The 17,500-nt window shown below is 44.9% G+C and overlaps 1 protein-coding gene across 2 annotated transcripts in view; it reads left to right on the top strand.

Annotated features, from left to right (window-relative positions):
* The window catches only part of ntrk3b (neurotrophic tyrosine kinase, receptor, type 3b), a 172,836-nt gene that overhangs the window by 47,013 nt on the left and 108,323 nt on the right, over positions 1–17,500 (top strand). For both annotated transcript variants that reach the window (XM_048231246.1, XM_048231245.1), the window contains exon 3: positions 1,068–1,139. In XM_048231246.1, the coding sequence (XP_048087203.1) occupies positions 1,068–1,139 (72 nt within the window). The remainder of the gene's footprint in view (positions 1–1,067; positions 1,140–17,500) is intronic.

Here is a 17,500-nt window from a genome sequence, read left to right as displayed (position 1 = left end):
AGTTTAAACAACAATGTGGCTTCCTGTAACTATTAATGGAAAAAGCATAGAAACTGCTAATCATAATCTTTAAATTGACATTAATTAAGCTGGCTATATGCAGCATGAATTTATTTATATTCCCTTTGCATATGTTTGGGTAGACTTCAAACGTTTTTGAATTTGAGCTTACAGTTCTGTATTCTTTATTATTATTATTTATTTAGGTATTAATGATACCTCGAAATTAGGCTGCTGTCTGTTAGGGGCAATTTATTGTAGCCTGCTAACCCATATGCACAAAATTATAATTTCTAAAATGATTTCTTGATTTATAACATGAGATATGTCTCCATGTAGGTAGTGTCAAATAGTGAAGTGATAGGTAGATCATGTAGGCCTACATGTCACATGAGGCCACACATACAGTATGAGGGGCTGCTTCTTCTGTCCCAAGTAAACTATATTAAATGGTGTGTTTAGCAATCGGATTTTAGGGTAAAAACTCCCCGACACCAATATAGTCCGCACCCTCTCAGAAAATACTTTCGCGTCCCTGTAGGGAGTTATTTGTAATTTGGCAAGATTGTTTCATTTTCCTATCCCACAACCCCACACTTTTAAAAAATAAGCCCTTATGTAAAGCCCTTGGTGTGGTGTGTGTGTGTGTAAAGTGTGTAGTATGTGTGGTGTGTGTGTGTGTAAAGTGTGTAGTGTGTGTGTGTGGTGTGTGTGTGTAAAGTGTGTAGTGTGTGTGTGTGTGGTGTGGTTTGTGTGTGTAAAGTGTGTGTGTGTGTGTGTGTGGTGTGTGTGTAAAGTGTGTGTGTGTGTGTGTGTGGTGTGGTGTGTGTGTGTAAAGTGTGTAGTGTGTGTGTGTGGTGTGGTGTGTGTGTGTAAAGTGTGTAGTGTGTGTGTGGTGTGTGTGTGTAAAGTGTGTAGTGTGTGTGTGTGTGTGTGTGTGTGTAAAGTGTGTAGTGTGTGTGTGTGTGTGTGTGTAAAGTGTGTAGTGTGTATGTGTGGTGTGGTGTGTGTGTGTCTCTGCTGATCTGCTCTTATTACCTCTTCTGTGTTTTTGTCTCTCCCTGCAGAACAATCATGAACTGTAATCTCCGCCAGATCCAGCCTCGCGCCTTCGCTCAGAACCCCCATCTGCGTCACATGTGAGTACACAAAAATGCATTCATTCTCTTACACACACGCACAAACACACACACGCACACACACACACACACACACACACAGACATTTACACACTAACACAAACACACACACATACAAACATTGATGACATACATATGCACACACACACACATGCATGTGCACACACACACACACACGTACTTGTACATTTACACACTAACACAAACACACAAACCTTGAAGACATACATATGCACACACACACACACACACACACACACATACTTGTACATTTACACACTAACACAAACACACACATACAAACCTTGATGACATACATATGCACACACACACACACACACACACACACACACACACACACACACACACACACACACACACATACACACACACACACACACATGTACTGGAGCTCTAGTGCTGCTTTTGTGTGCTGCTGGCGTTGTTTTGCTTCGTCTTCCTTGTTCTGTAGGAGGTCATATCAGTCCGTCACACAGAGAGAACGTGCTGAGGCTCTCCCGCCTCATAATCCACCAATTTGGCTGCGGGTTAGCACAGAGCCAGACTCACCAGCGCAGCCAATCATACACGGGCATTCTCTCTCACCTACCTCAGATCACCTGTCAACCAATCACATGCTGGCACACTCACCTGTCAACTAAACACACGCGGGCACGCACGCTCTTTCACCCCAGAACACCTATCGGTCAATTACGCACTTACGGGCACACTTACCAATCAGCCAATCACACGAGGGCATACTCTCTCACTGCAGCTCACCTGATAGTGTGTGTGTGTGTGTATGTGTGTGTGTGTGTGTGTGTGTGTGTGTGTGTGTGTGTGTTTATGTGAGTGTGTGTGAGATCGCAAACTATATGTGACATACACAGTGTTTGTCCCAAACATAAATATGGGTGTCTGTGAGGTCCATTGTGAGCCCCATAGGCAGTCAGTCAGACGGGCACTGAGACCGTTCTGGAGCAGCTCATCAGCATGTGATGTAGGTCATTAAAGACGCTGCTTTGTCTTTCATCACAAAGGCCGCAGATGGACATGCTAATGGTGGTGTCCACGGTAACAATGAGAGTGCTAGTGTCACGGTCGTGACTGGCACGTTCTGTTCCCTTAGCGTCGTCTGAGTAGAACAAGAATCGGGCAGACATGGGAATACCTTTGAAATGCTGGGAAGCAAAAAAGAAAATGTTGATCCCGCCCAGTCAAGATCGACGCAGGTGGCCGCCATTTGCTCAGAAATACAGTTAGGTTACCATGGTGACAGAGTGGACATCAGTCGTTTAGTTTAACTGCAGAAAATTATCTAAGAGGGTTATCTAACTTATAGTTGGTGGTCAGTGTGTGTGTGTGTGTGTGTGTGTTTGTGTGTTTGTGAGCTCTATTACTATTACACATGTTCATTTGCTAACTTGTGAACCTCACCTCATGAAAACCTTCATGAACTTCTAGTTGTTCTGCCTCTTGAGTTCCACAGGGTCTCACTTGTTAGTGCTAGAGAAATCACCAAGCTTCTCTCTCTCTCTTTCTTTCCTTCTCTCTTTCTCTCTCTCTCTTCCCCTTTGCATTCTTTCTCTCCCTTCTCTCTGTCTCACACTTTCCTTCCTGTTTCCCCTCACATTCTTTTCTCTTTCTCCTGTATGTGTGTGTGTGTGTGTGTGTGTGTGTGTTCAAAGTAAATGAAAGGTTACTGTCTGGCTCCGTGCGACACGGTGCCTCTTTATTTCCCAAATAAATGTGGGCGTGTGCGCGTCACGGTGAGGTGCGAAAGGTCACTGGCTTCAGGGAGGAGCACGGGGCTTTCTCATTAAATCCCTCCGCCTCCCTCGCTCAGCCTCCAAATGTCACTCCCACTACCCTTCAAAGATACACTCTTCAAATCTCTTCTTCCACTCGCTCCCCCTCTGGTCTACCCTCAACAGCTGCAGCCCCTTGTTAGCTCTTCTTCTTCTTCTTCTTCTTCTTCTTCTTCATCTTCTTCTTCATCTTCTTCTCCTCTTCCTTCGTCTTCTTCTGTGATGGTTTTTCCCCTTCATAATGCTCATCTATTGCCCTGTGGAACTGTAGCTGTGGATGTACCCTACAGTGGGCCTGAGGCCAACCAGCCCATAGATCCCTCCTCACTAGGAGAACCATTTCCCATTAGATCATCATTAGGGGAGCTTTTTAAGCCCTCTACCACTACCACCACCAGTGGAGTCATTTGGAGTGAGAGGAACCTTTTTGCCCATATCCACCTGGAGAACCATTTGCAGTCAGAACAACCTTTATACTGAGGCCATTTGGCCCAGGTCCAATGGGAGACTCCCAAAAAGGCCCTTGAGAAACACAGAGAGGAACTACACTGGAGTGGGAGTAATTGCCTTAGTTTAAATACAAGTTCAAAAACAGAAACATGTCCCAGGTTTATTTCGCATCATTTGATTAATTAAGCCCTAAAACGATGATAGTCCAACTGGTACAACTGACTGCATGTAAGAGTACATACCATTCAAGTTGTTGCCCTCTCTCTCTATGTGTGTGTGTGTGTGTGTGTGTGTGTGTGTGTGTGTGTGTAAAAACTAATGAAGGGACATTATTAGACTCTTGTACTGTAACCATAGGGATTAGAGGAACAATCAGTGCTAACTTGGATATGTTAGCATTCACTAGCGGTGGCACCTAAATAAACAGCTAAAGTAGGCCGACGGCATTTATTTTCATTATGGACCATTACACGCAAAAGCAACATCACACACAGAGGTGGAGAGATTTAAAGGGCCAAGAGCCTTAAATTACTGAGTTAATGCTGTTTGTATTATTGTTATTACATTTTTATATTTCCTTTCATTCCCTCTATCTGCATATATGTATGTATTAATAGTAGCTTTTGTTGCACATGTATTGTGAACATAAAATGTGTTAAACACACAATACGACAGGACACTAATATGAACAGGAACAAACAAACACTCCCCTTTTCTCTCTCTCTCTCTGCCTCTCTCTCAGGTATATATTACATGTACGGTTTGTCGGATCCCTTGTGTCTACCGAATGTGCCACATACCTACATGTAATTACACTCTAATACTGCTTAGATGTACACTTCGCAATGCGCCATGATAAAGCAAAAAAGTGCTTGTCGATGTGTTTCTTTAACATACAAACACACACACACACACACACACACACACACACACACACACACACACACACACACACACACACATACACTCACACACATACACAGGCTTTGCAGTAGCTATGCCCATACAACTAGTAGTAGCTGTCCATATTAAGAAAGCCTCTGTCTCAGTCTTTGTGTGCAATAATTAAGTCGCTTCACAGCCATTGTCAGGAAATAACAAAATTATTCTTTTCCCTTTTCTCCCTTTGAGCCGAAGACAAATGAACGCCAGACGGATGCTCTATATTATTTTCCCGCTCTCTCACTTGTGCCGTTTCACTCTGCCAGAGGCTTATTACATTAATGCATTGGGTGACCAATTATTCTCATGTCAAAAAATATTTGGTGACAGAATATAAAGTACCTGTTCTTCAGAAAGATGACAGAAAAAAAGAAGAAAACTTTCCAGGCAAGAATTAGTTTGAAAAATGTTTATTCAGAGGGGTGCTAAATTCTTTCCTTACAGTAGTTGTCTGGCTAAATTCTTTCCTTAGTTGTCTGGCATGTGGTGCAGAATGGGTTTGTTTGCTGTGCGTTTTCACAAAACTATTCCGAGATCTCTCTCTCTCGCACGGCACAGCGAGATCCTCCCCCTCCTCCGCACGCTCTTTCATTTCTTTCGTAGTTTTTCCGGCGAGCCGTCATACCAGGGGCGATTGTTCCTTCACAACGCTCCGTCTAAAGGCAGATGGGATTAAGATTGCCTGCGCTCGCACGTCCGCCAAAGCATCTCACTTTTTTACTTTTTTATTCATTGACCGGGGCTGCGCCCACTGTGTTAAATCGGTGTGTTCAAATACCCTGTCACTACAAGAGCAGAGCCTACGGACTCACACTGCTGTGCAGCCATGGAGCATGGAGCATGGTTGTTAGTTTCTCTAGAAACACATTTTATTTATTTATTTATTTATTTATTTGTATTCTTTTCATTTTTTGCTGTTGAAAGATTGCTTGCGCTCTGTAGGTGTTCCATATGTGTTTGTGTGGGACGCTATTTGCATGCAAGTTGTGTGAATTCTTAACACTATTCTCAAGAGGGGTGAGATTGGAGCATGTTCACACTGCAGTGCCCTGTGTGTGTATGTGTGTGTGTGTGTGCGCGGGCGCACCACTGCTGAAGGAGCTGTGGTTGCTCGGCAGGAGGAAAGGTTGTTTGGTCCCGTTGGTGATGGCGACTCCTACAGAGCCACCTGCTCATCGAGCGGGCCTGACGTCACCGATGAACCCGTTACCACGGCAAGGATGATTGGCTGTCCATGGGATGCTTCTCACACCCTCGCCTCCATATACTGCTGCAAACAGAGCTGTCTCAACACTTACTGTACACTTTAGCTAATGTCACCCTCTGACACAGTAGTTGATATACTGTAGCTAAGAGCCCAGAGAGGGGACGGAGAAGGACCAACGACTGGACAAACAACAGCTGTCTAATGGAACTAGAGCTTAACCGGACGTGAAAAGCAACACCGAAAGCTTTATCTGACCATCACATGGTCAAATAGCAAATTTACGCTATTTGCGCTTTGCGGTTAGACCAATAGTGCAGTGGTGTGGTACGTATGCTAGTTGTGTGGATCAAAACACTGTTATAGTTAATTCTTCAATTCAATTCAATTCAATGGTGCTGTATTGGCATGACAAAAAGGGCATTTGCATTGCCAAAGCAGTAATACATAACAGTGTATAAACAATTTATGAGTAACAGATCTAACCTTAGAACTTATAAAATATCCATATAGGTAATAGAGGGTAAAGGAATGATGGAGGACAATACAATATAAACAAACAATAAATAAACAATACAATACAATATATCTGCTGTAAGTACAAGACATATAGGGATTGAAATTGCATTTCCCTCAGGCCCACTGTAGGGTACATCCACAGCTACAGTTCCACAGTATGTCTTGACCTCCAGCTTGTAGTTTAGCTATAGTACTAGAGTTTCATATAGCAGAATTGTCCTCCTTCTTCTTCAGATCTTCTGTGTGAGTCATTCTAAATAATGTGTTCCATACGGACATCACACAGACATGGAGTATCTTCACATTTGAGCCGTGTTTCTTTGAGTACAGGAGCATATAATTGTGTAACTGCAGGGAGACCCTTACAAAATACATCTGAGATGCTGATTCACATTCTGCTCACATCGAGAGGAGGCTTTTTATAGCCTCAGACAGAGAGAGAGTCTCCTTTAATGCACACAGTACTCTGGGGTTGTGTGTGTGCATGAGAGCTTAAATTTGTATGTGTGTCTGTGTGTGTGTGTGTGTGTGTGTGTGTGAGAGAGAGAGAGAGAGAGAATGTGTGTGTGTATTGTTCAGCGAGTGTAATTCTGTGTGTATGTGTAGGTTTGTCTGTCTGTAGAATGTGTGTTTGTGTGTGTCTTGTGAAGATTCCAATGTGTTATGACACATACCTCTGCTCTCAAGCAGGGCCAGGGCAGGAGGCTAATGGCCATCGCCTGGGTGACGAGTCCAAAACAGACACTTCTCTCTCTCCTTCTCTCTCTCTCTATCTCCTTCTCTCTCTCTCTTTCTTTTCTCCTCTTCCTCTTTCATCTTCTGTTTCTCCAGCTCTCACTTCTCTCTCTTTCTCTCTATCCCCACATTCCTCTTCTCCGGTCTTTTCTTTTTTGCTCTCTTTCATTCCCTCTCTTTCTGTCTTCATCTTTCTTTCTCCTCTCTCCTCTTATCTTTCCTCTCTCTCTCTCTCCTCTTATCTTTCCTCTCTCTCTCTCTCTCTCTCTCTCTCTGTCTTTCTCCTCTTTCTCAGGGGAGCCAGTGTCAGGCTGTATGATACCCCGCTTGGATCAATAGCTGCTCTAAAGGGAGCGTCGTGCAGGCCACTCTCCAGTTGAACCGAGAGCAGGACCAAGTTCAGGGAATCGTCCTACTTGCCATCTCCTGTCATTAAGATGAGCCACCCTAAATAGATCTCTCAGTTCAGCAGGGAACAGCTTGCACTGCTCACAGGAGTGCACAGGGGCGCGGGACAATATGGCTGCCCTCTCTGAAGCACTTTCTCCTCTCGTTTCACCTACTGCAGAATAGGGAAGCAAACCACAGTAACATGGATATAGTTTTAACCCTTAAAGGTGTAGGTTTTTGAACGTTCTAAGTTCCGCAACAATTGAAGGTTCTATGTTGAATTCAATGAACCCAGATATTCTTTAGAACGTTCATTTCTCAACATTCCGGTACTCCTTTAAGGTATAGGTAGTACTGTATGTATTTATTCTACAAAATTCCTTGAGGAAATCACACTTTTTGTTAGAGAACCAAGTAACCTATGGAAACGTTAAACTTTTAAGATGTGGACTTTGACATGTAAAGGCCATCATGGTGTATAGAAAGTTTTAGTTTGTTAGTTATTTTGTTCAGCATGACACCATGTTGAAAGTCTCATTAGGATTATAACACAATGCATTTCAATAGTGTTATATTCCTCATACATGAGAGTGTATTAAGATGTGCTTAATACCGTAACATTGGAAAAATGAAAATAATCTAACTCAGTGGGGTGGTTGAACCCTTTTAACTTTCTCTTCAAAAGCAAATGATATCAGAAACCCCAGAGGAATATTTTCCCAAACTGTTTTTAATTAGGAACAATAGTGTTGTATGAACTGTTTTTGATTAGGGACAATAGTGTTGTATGAACTGTTTTTGATTAGGAACAATAGTGTTGTATGAACTGTTTTTGATTAGGAACAGTAGTGTTGTATGAACTGTTTTTGATTAGGAACAACAGTGTTGTATGGACTGAAGAAAAGTCAATTGATAAATGGTTGAGTACCGACTGCAGGGGTTTCTCCATGTCGTTGTCAGTGCTGTATAAGGCAGCATCTGTTACATAAACACAAGGTACTAAACGAGGCGGACACTGTATGATTAGTTAGTTGTACCTGACTAACTTAAGAAATGCCTGTCTAGTGCAGGCGCTATCAGAGGAGGCCTTGTCTGGCTCTCATTCTGCACTGTGTGATGGGAGCACATCACCATCCTGGTGTTTTAGTACAGGCCCACACACATATAAGCACACACACAGACAGACACACACACACCCACACACACAGACAGACACACACACACATTCACACACACACACACACACACAGATGAACACATACACACACACACATAGATGCACACACACACATACACACACTCTCAGATTGACACAGATCCTCATCCTGGAGGGGTTGGGTTGCCCCGGTGACCCTGACGCTCAGAACATCTGGTCTGACAGACAGTAGCCTGCTCAGGCCCTGACCCTCTAGAGACACACACAGACACACAGACACATACACACACACACACACACACACACACAAGGCTGCCAGTCAGCCAAAAAGGAGTCTCTGCTTTTACAGACATCTGCTGAACGAAGATTAAGAGTGGGAAACCCACTCACCTCTTGTTCCCATGGGTGTTTGGACCGCATAGAAGCCTCACATATACTACAGGTGCTGAAACACACCTGTATACTCACATAAGCACATATACTGTACGCCTACACACATGCGCGTACACACTCACGTAGTGTGGACATGCATCAACATGGTCTCTGACTGGGTTAGTGTGTTCTGCTTAAAGGAGAAATCCGCTGATTTTTCACATAAATCTTCGTTTCTCGAGCTCACCGAGTACTGTCGGTACAAAAAAAAAAAAACTCTGGGGGCATGTCCATGAGCCCCCATATTCATGCCCCAGAGTGTAGAGCTGTAGCTGCCTGTTCGCTTTAGCTGTTGAAACTAGCAACTAGAGTTGGGTAAAGCTGGGTCGTTTTTTTTCCGTACCGACAGTACTCGGTGACCTCGAGAAACGGAGATCTATGCGAAAACTCGCTGGATTTCTCCTTTCTCCTCTATTTCTTCGTCTGTTGTGAGCGGAGCTTCCTCAGCATATAACTCAGACGACTGAGCATCTAACGTTGTCTGAAGGAGAAGCTCATCGTGTGACGCAACAGGTGTGTCACGCATGTCACGACTGTAAACCTGCAGCTTGGTGTGCTGTTGGGTCGCTTGTTGTTTCTGATGGCCTTGAAGGCCATTTCAGGAGTCTCTTTGACTGTTGGCGTTTAGAGGTCCCTGATCAGCGGCAGGAGCTCCACCCACATCTGGGCCAGATCACAGCCAGAACTCAGCCAGATGTGGGCCACTTCTGTTGCATAACTGTCCATGAGTAGGTTATGCATGCAGAGCGAAGGCTGCCGACGCGTGTGTGTGTGTGTGTGTGTGCATGAAAATCAATTTTCAGTAAGCGCCATTTGCACATCGTTCTCTCTCGCTCCCATAACAGTCCCCCCTCCAGTATATCTTTTGAATTGGCTTCCACTACAGAGAGCTGCCTTTTTATTCATTCATAATGAGCCCTGACTCAGGAGACATACGGACACTGAATATCAGCCCCATCTCCGGGACTCGGACGCCGAGCACAAGATTCGCAGTCCAAGTGATGTCTCGCTGCGGAAAAAAGCTTGTCCTTGAAAAACCAATCCCGGAGCTGGCGGTTTGACAGCCGACCAAAGCGTCCAGGTGCGGACTTAATGCAAGCCACTCGGCTCGTGATGTTAATTAAATCGCTTGTGGTAATGATCTAATTAAAACTAGACCAAGTTAAAGTAAGAAGGGTGGTGAGTGGGGGGGTGAACGTTAAACTCTGTAATATCAGGAGACGGGAGATTTTGGCACGCTACTCATTCGCTCTCTTGCTCCTTCACTCGATCGTCGGCTCGGCCTTGTGAAATCTCCGAGCGCGAAGCCTCATTAGGTCTGCTATCAGTGGAAGTGGTTGCCGTGTCGCCAGCAACATTACGCCCTTCCTCCTTCTGGCTGCCCTGCGAACGCAGCCGGACCGCGGCGATCTTAAAACACACACGCGCGGATCCCATGTAACCGATCTGACTTTGGAGCTAAGTGCTACGGGCGTCATGTGCTCAAGTGCCACATCTGCATCCATAAGGGGCGCAGCGCTAAAGTGCTGTAAACATAAGTTAAAAGCCCTATGAGTGAACGACTGGAGCTGGCAGAGAAAGTGTGTGTGTGGGTGTGTGTGTGTGAATGTGAATGTGTGTGTGTGTGTGTGTGTGAGAAAGAGAGAGAGAGAGAGAGAGAGAGAGAGAGAGAGAGATAGTGAGTGGGGATTTTCTAGAGAGCGCTGGTTGTTTTTGCTGGTTCACTGCACCTTTACACGCTCGGCACATTTTTCATTTTTTCCCACCGTTTTTTGTTTTTTTTTTCCTTGCTTGTGGAGGTTTTTGACATGATAAATTGCGGATGCCCCAGGAACCCCACAGCTGCTGTCGCTGGTCTCGGCCGGCCTCCGCTTGAGCTGGAGCTGGAGTCGACTCTTCCGTCTCGCCCGCAGCATCCCTGCTTGTCACTCTGCTTAGGTACCGCACTCTGCTGTGGCTGCAGTGCGACCACTGACAACAGCGTTTTAAACATATTCCACAAAGCCAACTTCATACGTGGCTATGTAAGCACAGTAAATAATAATCCATCTGGAAAAAGCTGCTGCGCGAATAAGACAGAAAATAAACAAACAGAAGCCACATAGTATTGTGAATATTTCTGGCACAAATCTTGTCTTGTTTTGATTAAGATAATATTTTTAACCTGACTTAATTTCCTCCACATCTATTAGAGGTGCACAGTGACAGCAAAATCTGTGTCCCCATAACAAAAAAGTTAGGATCCGTATCAACTTTTATATTTTTGTATACAACACTTTTCTGAGGCCAATCATTCGGAGTCTGATTTAAAAGAAACAGAAAGAGCACCAGTGATAATTCAGGTAGCGAAAAAGATGTCACAGTAATTATAGTCTAAATAAAGCAACTCTGACGAGAAAGCTGGTTGGGTGTTCAATCATGGGAGAGCAGTATCATCTGATCCCACCTTTGGAGCTGCAGTGTGTAGCCTCAGCATCGTCCAGAGATGTCTGTGATATTATTATACAGCACAGCTCCACCTGGAACACTCACAAACACAGGGGACGAAGAAGGCAGCCAACACTATCAGCTGCACATCTTAAGCACCTTTTAGTCGACTTCTTTCCTCCATTTAGACCTGTGAACTGCTGTAGTTACCCTCCCTCCCTCCCTCTTTCCTCTGGTCCAGTGTTGCTTATGTCCAGAGAAGCGGACATAAGGCATGCTGGACTGGGGGTTGACTTAAGCGCTCGTCCCGAACCTGGCAGCGCCAAGGTGGCGCCGCACCGTTTGCGTTTCCGTGGGGCGTCCAGGGCGACGCGCCAAATGCGACCTGACCCATGTGCCAGTTATCGGTGCCATCTGCCCTTCTCGCGCTGCTCGGGAAATCTCATCAAACCAGCTCAAGATGGCGCGCCCAGGTGGCAGGGCTGGGCCATGCGGCGCGTGTGCCAACCTCGCACTGCTCCAGGGGGGAGGGGAATGGGGGTTGGCACAGGGCCAGCTGTGGGCATCCTGACAGCTTTCACGTTGTTCATTAAGGCCGTCTTGCGCCTCCGTCTCTGGGAAGACGCCCAAGCGAACAGAACCGCTCTCATCCTCTCCTCTTCTCTCTTGCACCTCCTCTCTTGCTCCCTGCCTCAGTCATTTATTATTTATCTGCTTGCCCACGCAGATTTACCGCTCAGCTTTTGCTCTTTGGTGCTGTTTTTTTTTACGGGATTTACAGGTAAATGGTCAGCATCAGGTAGAGAGAGGGAGAGTTTTGGGATGGAGCCTTGTTGCCGTGGAGATGGGCGATGATGGGGAGGCGGGGGTCGTCAGGTGTAATTGGGGAGATGCGGGCGAAAGCATCGGAGCCAAAACCCCTGAAGAGAGAGAACGGCTGGTGGTGCATCCAATGCTCTCCATCTCTCTTTCTCCCTCTCTTTCTCTCAGTCTCTCTCTATCACTGCCCTTTCCTCTCTCTCTCTCTCTTTTTCTTTTTCACCCTGTTGCTTATTCTCCCTCTCTCTCCCTCTACCTCCCCTCTGTTTGTTCCCTTTTCTCTCTCTCTCTTTTCTCTCTCTCTCTTCATTGCCTCCCTGTTCTCACTCTCTCCATTGCTTTTCTTTCCTTAGGCTCTTTTTTCTCTTTCTCTCTCTCCACCTACTACCTCCATCTCTCTCTCTCTCTCTCCCTCCCTCTCTTCTGCTGGCTGAGGGCTGCCAGACTGTTCATGTCTGGAGTTGATTTATCCTCATTTGTGCTGGGTCAGAAGGGAGTGAAATTGGCATCTCCCCCGCTGGGGTGGCATCTGAAAGCATGACCCTCTGCCTTCCTTTTTCATCATCCACATGCAGCAGCACCATCACGCTACACACAACTACGCATTCACACCATGCTAGCACAGGAACACAACACCATCACGCTACACACAACTACGCATTCACACCATGCTAGCACAGGAACACAACACCATCACGCTACACACAACTACGCACTCGCCATGCTAGCACAGGAACACAACACCATCACGCTACACACAACTACGCACTCGCCATGCTAGCACAGGAACACAACACCATCACGCTACACACAACTACGCACTCGCCATGCTAGCACAGGAACACAACACCATCCGCGTTACACACACAGCGACTTTCGCCATGCTAGCACAGGAACACAACACCATCACGCTACACACAACTACGCACTTCGCCATGCTAGCACAGGAACACAACACCATCACGCTACACACAACTACGCACTCACACAAGGGAAAATAACACAACACCATCACACTACACACAATTACGCTCTCGCGCAATGCTAGCACATGAGCACAACACCATCATGCTACACACCACTACACACTCACACCAGGTACATAACACAACACCAACACACTACACACAACTACGCACTCATGCCATGCACATGAACCCAACATCATCACTACACAAACTACGCACTCCAGGCCATGCTACACAGGAACCTGGCGTAATGGCACTACGCACAGTTCAAACTCATGCCATGCTGGCACGCCAGACACGAAAAACACCATCCTACGCATAGCTCGTTATCGCGTCATTGCTGGCACATGGGCACGCACAATAAAGACAACATGCTACACGCACATAACAAACGAACACACTACACAACTAGGCCTCCGCATCGTATCTGGCACATGGACACAACGCCAACTCGCGGGCTACCGCACGGCTCAGCCCAGGCATGTATAAATATAACACCAAATATTACCACATACAACTACGCATCTCCATGCGCTATGCAATATGAACCCAACATCATCACACTACACAAAACTACACACTCAAGCCATGCTAGCACAAGAACACAACGCCATCGCACTACACACAGTTCAAACTCATGCCATGCTAGCACATGAACACAACACCATCACGCTACACATAGCTACGTACTCACGTCATGCTAGCACATGAGCACAACACCATCACGCTACACACAGCTACGCAGGCTAGCACAATAAGACAACACCATCGCACTACACACAACTACATAACACAACACCAACACACTACACACAACTAGGCACTCACATCATGCTAGCACATGAGCACAACACCATCACGCTACACACAGCTACGCAGGCTACCACCAGAACACAACATCATCACTCTAGACACCGCTACGCACTCACACCAGACCAGCACACCAACATAACACGAGCATGCTACACACAACTATGCACTCACACCACACTAGCACAGCAGCACTAGCATCACGCTACATATTGTATATAGCTTACACCAGTCTAGAACAGGAGCACACTAGCGTCACGCTACATATTGCGTATAGTTCACACCAGTCTATTAAAGGAGCACGCTAGCATCACGCTATATGCTGCTCAGAAACTCACACTAGGCCAGCATAGGAGCACAGTGCCAGCATTACGCTCCCATTGCTCTGTGTATACAGCATCCTAGCATATTAGCATGCCACCAACGCCTCACTCGTCTAGGAGCCGCACTTGCATGCAGATTGGCTCATGTGACTTGCTACAAAAAAAAGTGGCTGTGAAAACGAGGACTTCCATCTCTGGGAGATTATGCTCTGGGGAGGATATATATCGGTGATGAGCTGCTGCTGTTTCGAATGTCATAGACACCAATAAGACACAAAAAAACAGTAGATGCCATCTTCTCTTTGATACACTGAGGCAGAAGTACAGAGGCACGAGATGGAAATTTGATTGTGAGATTTTGCCGTTGGGGAGGAAAGAGCAGTCTTGCGCGACACGAGTTGACAGAAAAGAAAAAAAGAAACAAATGGTGGGAATTGAGAGTTAGAGTAGAACAAATGTCATGGGAACTGACACTTAGTTTTTTTTTTGTTTTTTTAATTAATAGGTCATTTTGCTTCTTCTTGCTCAGTCACTTTGTGAAATCTTCGCCTGCAGTGTTTCTATTTAACAGAGAGAGAATCATCCTCCTGCTCTAGCCCGTAAGGGAGCGGTATTAGCATTTGCTAAGGGATTACTTTGACCTACTATACAGCTGCAGACAAGCAGCAGTGCAGAGGAGAGCTCTGGCAAAGTCATGCGCATTCATTATCACACAGTTGCATCACCTCTGTTCCCTGACTCTCAGGCAAGACCCGTGCACATCTGCAGAAGAGGCTTTTTTGAGGCACTCATTAGTCCCTCGTAAGGTCAGTCACATGATTTCACCTTCATTATAAAAAAGTCCTGAGGTGCTGCAATGCTTATAAATCAGATATTTCCAATCCAACTATTAAAGGTGCTCTAAGTGATGCTGGGTAACGTCACTTCTGTTGACTTTCAAACAAAACAGAGAGCTAGCTCGCTACTTCCTCCCCCTCCCTCCCGTGCTGCTCCTGTGCAATTGAAACTCTCCTAAACGTGCATCTCGTCTGTGATTTGCTGGAACAGTTTGTTATGTTTTTATGGGCTAGGTGTGCCCAGGTTGTTTTTGTTGCCGTTTTTGGAGCCTGGGCTGTCCACAGAGATCGCATTTTTTTACAGTGTATTCAGGACACAGACAGCTAGCGGTTGGTTAGGTGATGTTTGCAGTAAGTGACAAAATGTTTTAGCCTAAAAAATGCATGGCATCGCTTAGAGCACCTTCACACAGTCCTACACACAAGATTTCTCAAAAGAAGCAGAGATAATCCTTGTGTGCAGGATTGGAATCACCTTCACCTATATACCGGTATTCAATATGTTAACAATGAGAACGGATATTGTGTGATGTTTGGGATGTGGGAATTTTTAAGGATGCTGCATATAAGATAATGTTTCATTTTTTTTTTTTTTTTTTTCAAGTTTTATGGGGACTAAATCCATGAATACTTCATCATAAAACATTGTTTCTCGTTGTCCTCATGATTTTAAACAGTAATGCTTTTTCAGTGGTTATGTGTTTAGTCGACTGTGCAGATTTATAACCGTTTAAGGATCTGGGATTTCTTTTTTCTCTAGAGCTGTTGAATGTGGGAAACTATAATCTGAGGTACGATAATTCACAGTGATCACACAAATAGGCCTCATAAATAAATGCGCCTAAATTTATATTTACAGCCAAAGCGCTACATGTCTCCACCTTCTAGAAAGCCAATGCGAGGTGCCAGGAAACACTCTGCATCTGCGTTAGTTCTTCCATCCTCTTTCTTTTGAAGGAGCTATATGTCAGGAACATGAATTATGAAGCTACACGTGAGTGACATGTCACATCGGGAAGAAGTCATGGCGATCGCTGGTGTTGCCGCCGGCATGACGGTAAACAGAACAAACAGAGGTGATGATGGCAGCTCTCTGTGCGTCACCACGGGTCCTCTAAGAGGAGTTCAAACACGCCAGCAAAGACTCCAGAGATGCTTTTAGCAAAGTCGTTTAACGGACCATAAGGGCTTCCTGTGGAGCGCGGCACAAATTTATTGCCATGGCGATTAGCATACAGACGGGGATTAATTCTGCATTGGGCGGAATATTACGGCTGTGACACTGTCTACGTGATGATCAAAGTCTGCAGTAGGGGTGGGCGATATATATCGTCTGCGATAATATCGTGATTGTTGTTTTAACAATGTTCAAATTGACATTATCAAGTATTTAAATTACACTTGAAATCACGCATTGAAACCCCATACATTTACTAAATCCTATGTGGGAAAAGCCCCTGGCTGCAGCAGAGCAAGTGTCACATGATCACTAGTGGGTCCACATTGTCACACGCACGCCTAATGTTTATTTTGTGCAGGGAGAGGTAGGCTACTTGGGATTTTGTGCCGGCTACTTCTGTTCAGCATTGATGAGTCACGTTTTTTCCTACATGGTATTATATGGAGAGAAAACATTAGCCTTTGAGTATTTTAATAGTCAGTTGTAAACAAAGAACTCTTCTCATGTAGGCCTAACCCTTTTGTAAATGGTCTGAAGTTCGCTCTAAATAGATGTTATGCTAACGTTAGCATCTCTATGGGATTTCTCATATACATTAGCCATAAGCTAACACATTAGTTTCTATTCTGTAACTTGGAATGTTAGCCTACATGATTGCTTTTAAACAAAACCTTGAAGGAAATAACTGATATACTGAATAAAGGGAACTTCAGCTTCAGACTTTCTCTTGGGAAACTGGCAGGCCTATTCATCTTCTCTAATGTAGCTGGCTAGACCATGTCATTGCCACACACACAAGTGGGGGCAGAATTGGAAATGTGTCATAGAGTGACAATGCATTGGTTGATTTGGTTAAAAAGTCACAGGTTAGGTTATTGGTTAGTATTGTATTGATGCTATTCATAAATAATGAGCTGTAAAGTAACTCAGACTTTTACAAATTTCTTTTAAAGGATATCGACTAATTATCGTTATCGTCAAAATCACAAAAAATATCGAGATATTATTTTTTGTCCATATCGCCCACCCCTAGTCTGCAAGTTTCTCCAGGTTAAATTACCCATTGAAACCGCAATGGACATTCAATATGGATCAATAATAAAATAATTGACAAACACGTGTGCCTTATTGTCGTGGAATCAATATGGCAAAGCAGAGGCAATTAATTGCCTGTGCTGCGATGGATCTGCTTCACGTTAATCTCTTGTCTTTGATGTCCCGTCAGAGTCACAGCGACGCGGCATGAAGATGCTTCTGGTTCACTCCAGCACCAACTGTCCTCAATCAGATAATTTCACGCCTGATTAAAAAGAATTGCAGGTTTGCGATGGCCAATAAAACTCGACACCGGGCTGTCTCGCA

Source organism: Alosa alosa, chromosome 21 (assembly GCF_017589495.1).
Source record: "Alosa alosa isolate M-15738 ecotype Scorff River chromosome 21, AALO_Geno_1.1, whole genome shotgun sequence".
Taxonomy (NCBI): domain Eukaryota; kingdom Metazoa; phylum Chordata; class Actinopteri; order Clupeiformes; family Clupeidae; genus Alosa; species Alosa alosa.
This window is presented reverse-complemented; position numbering and strand designations above follow the sequence as displayed.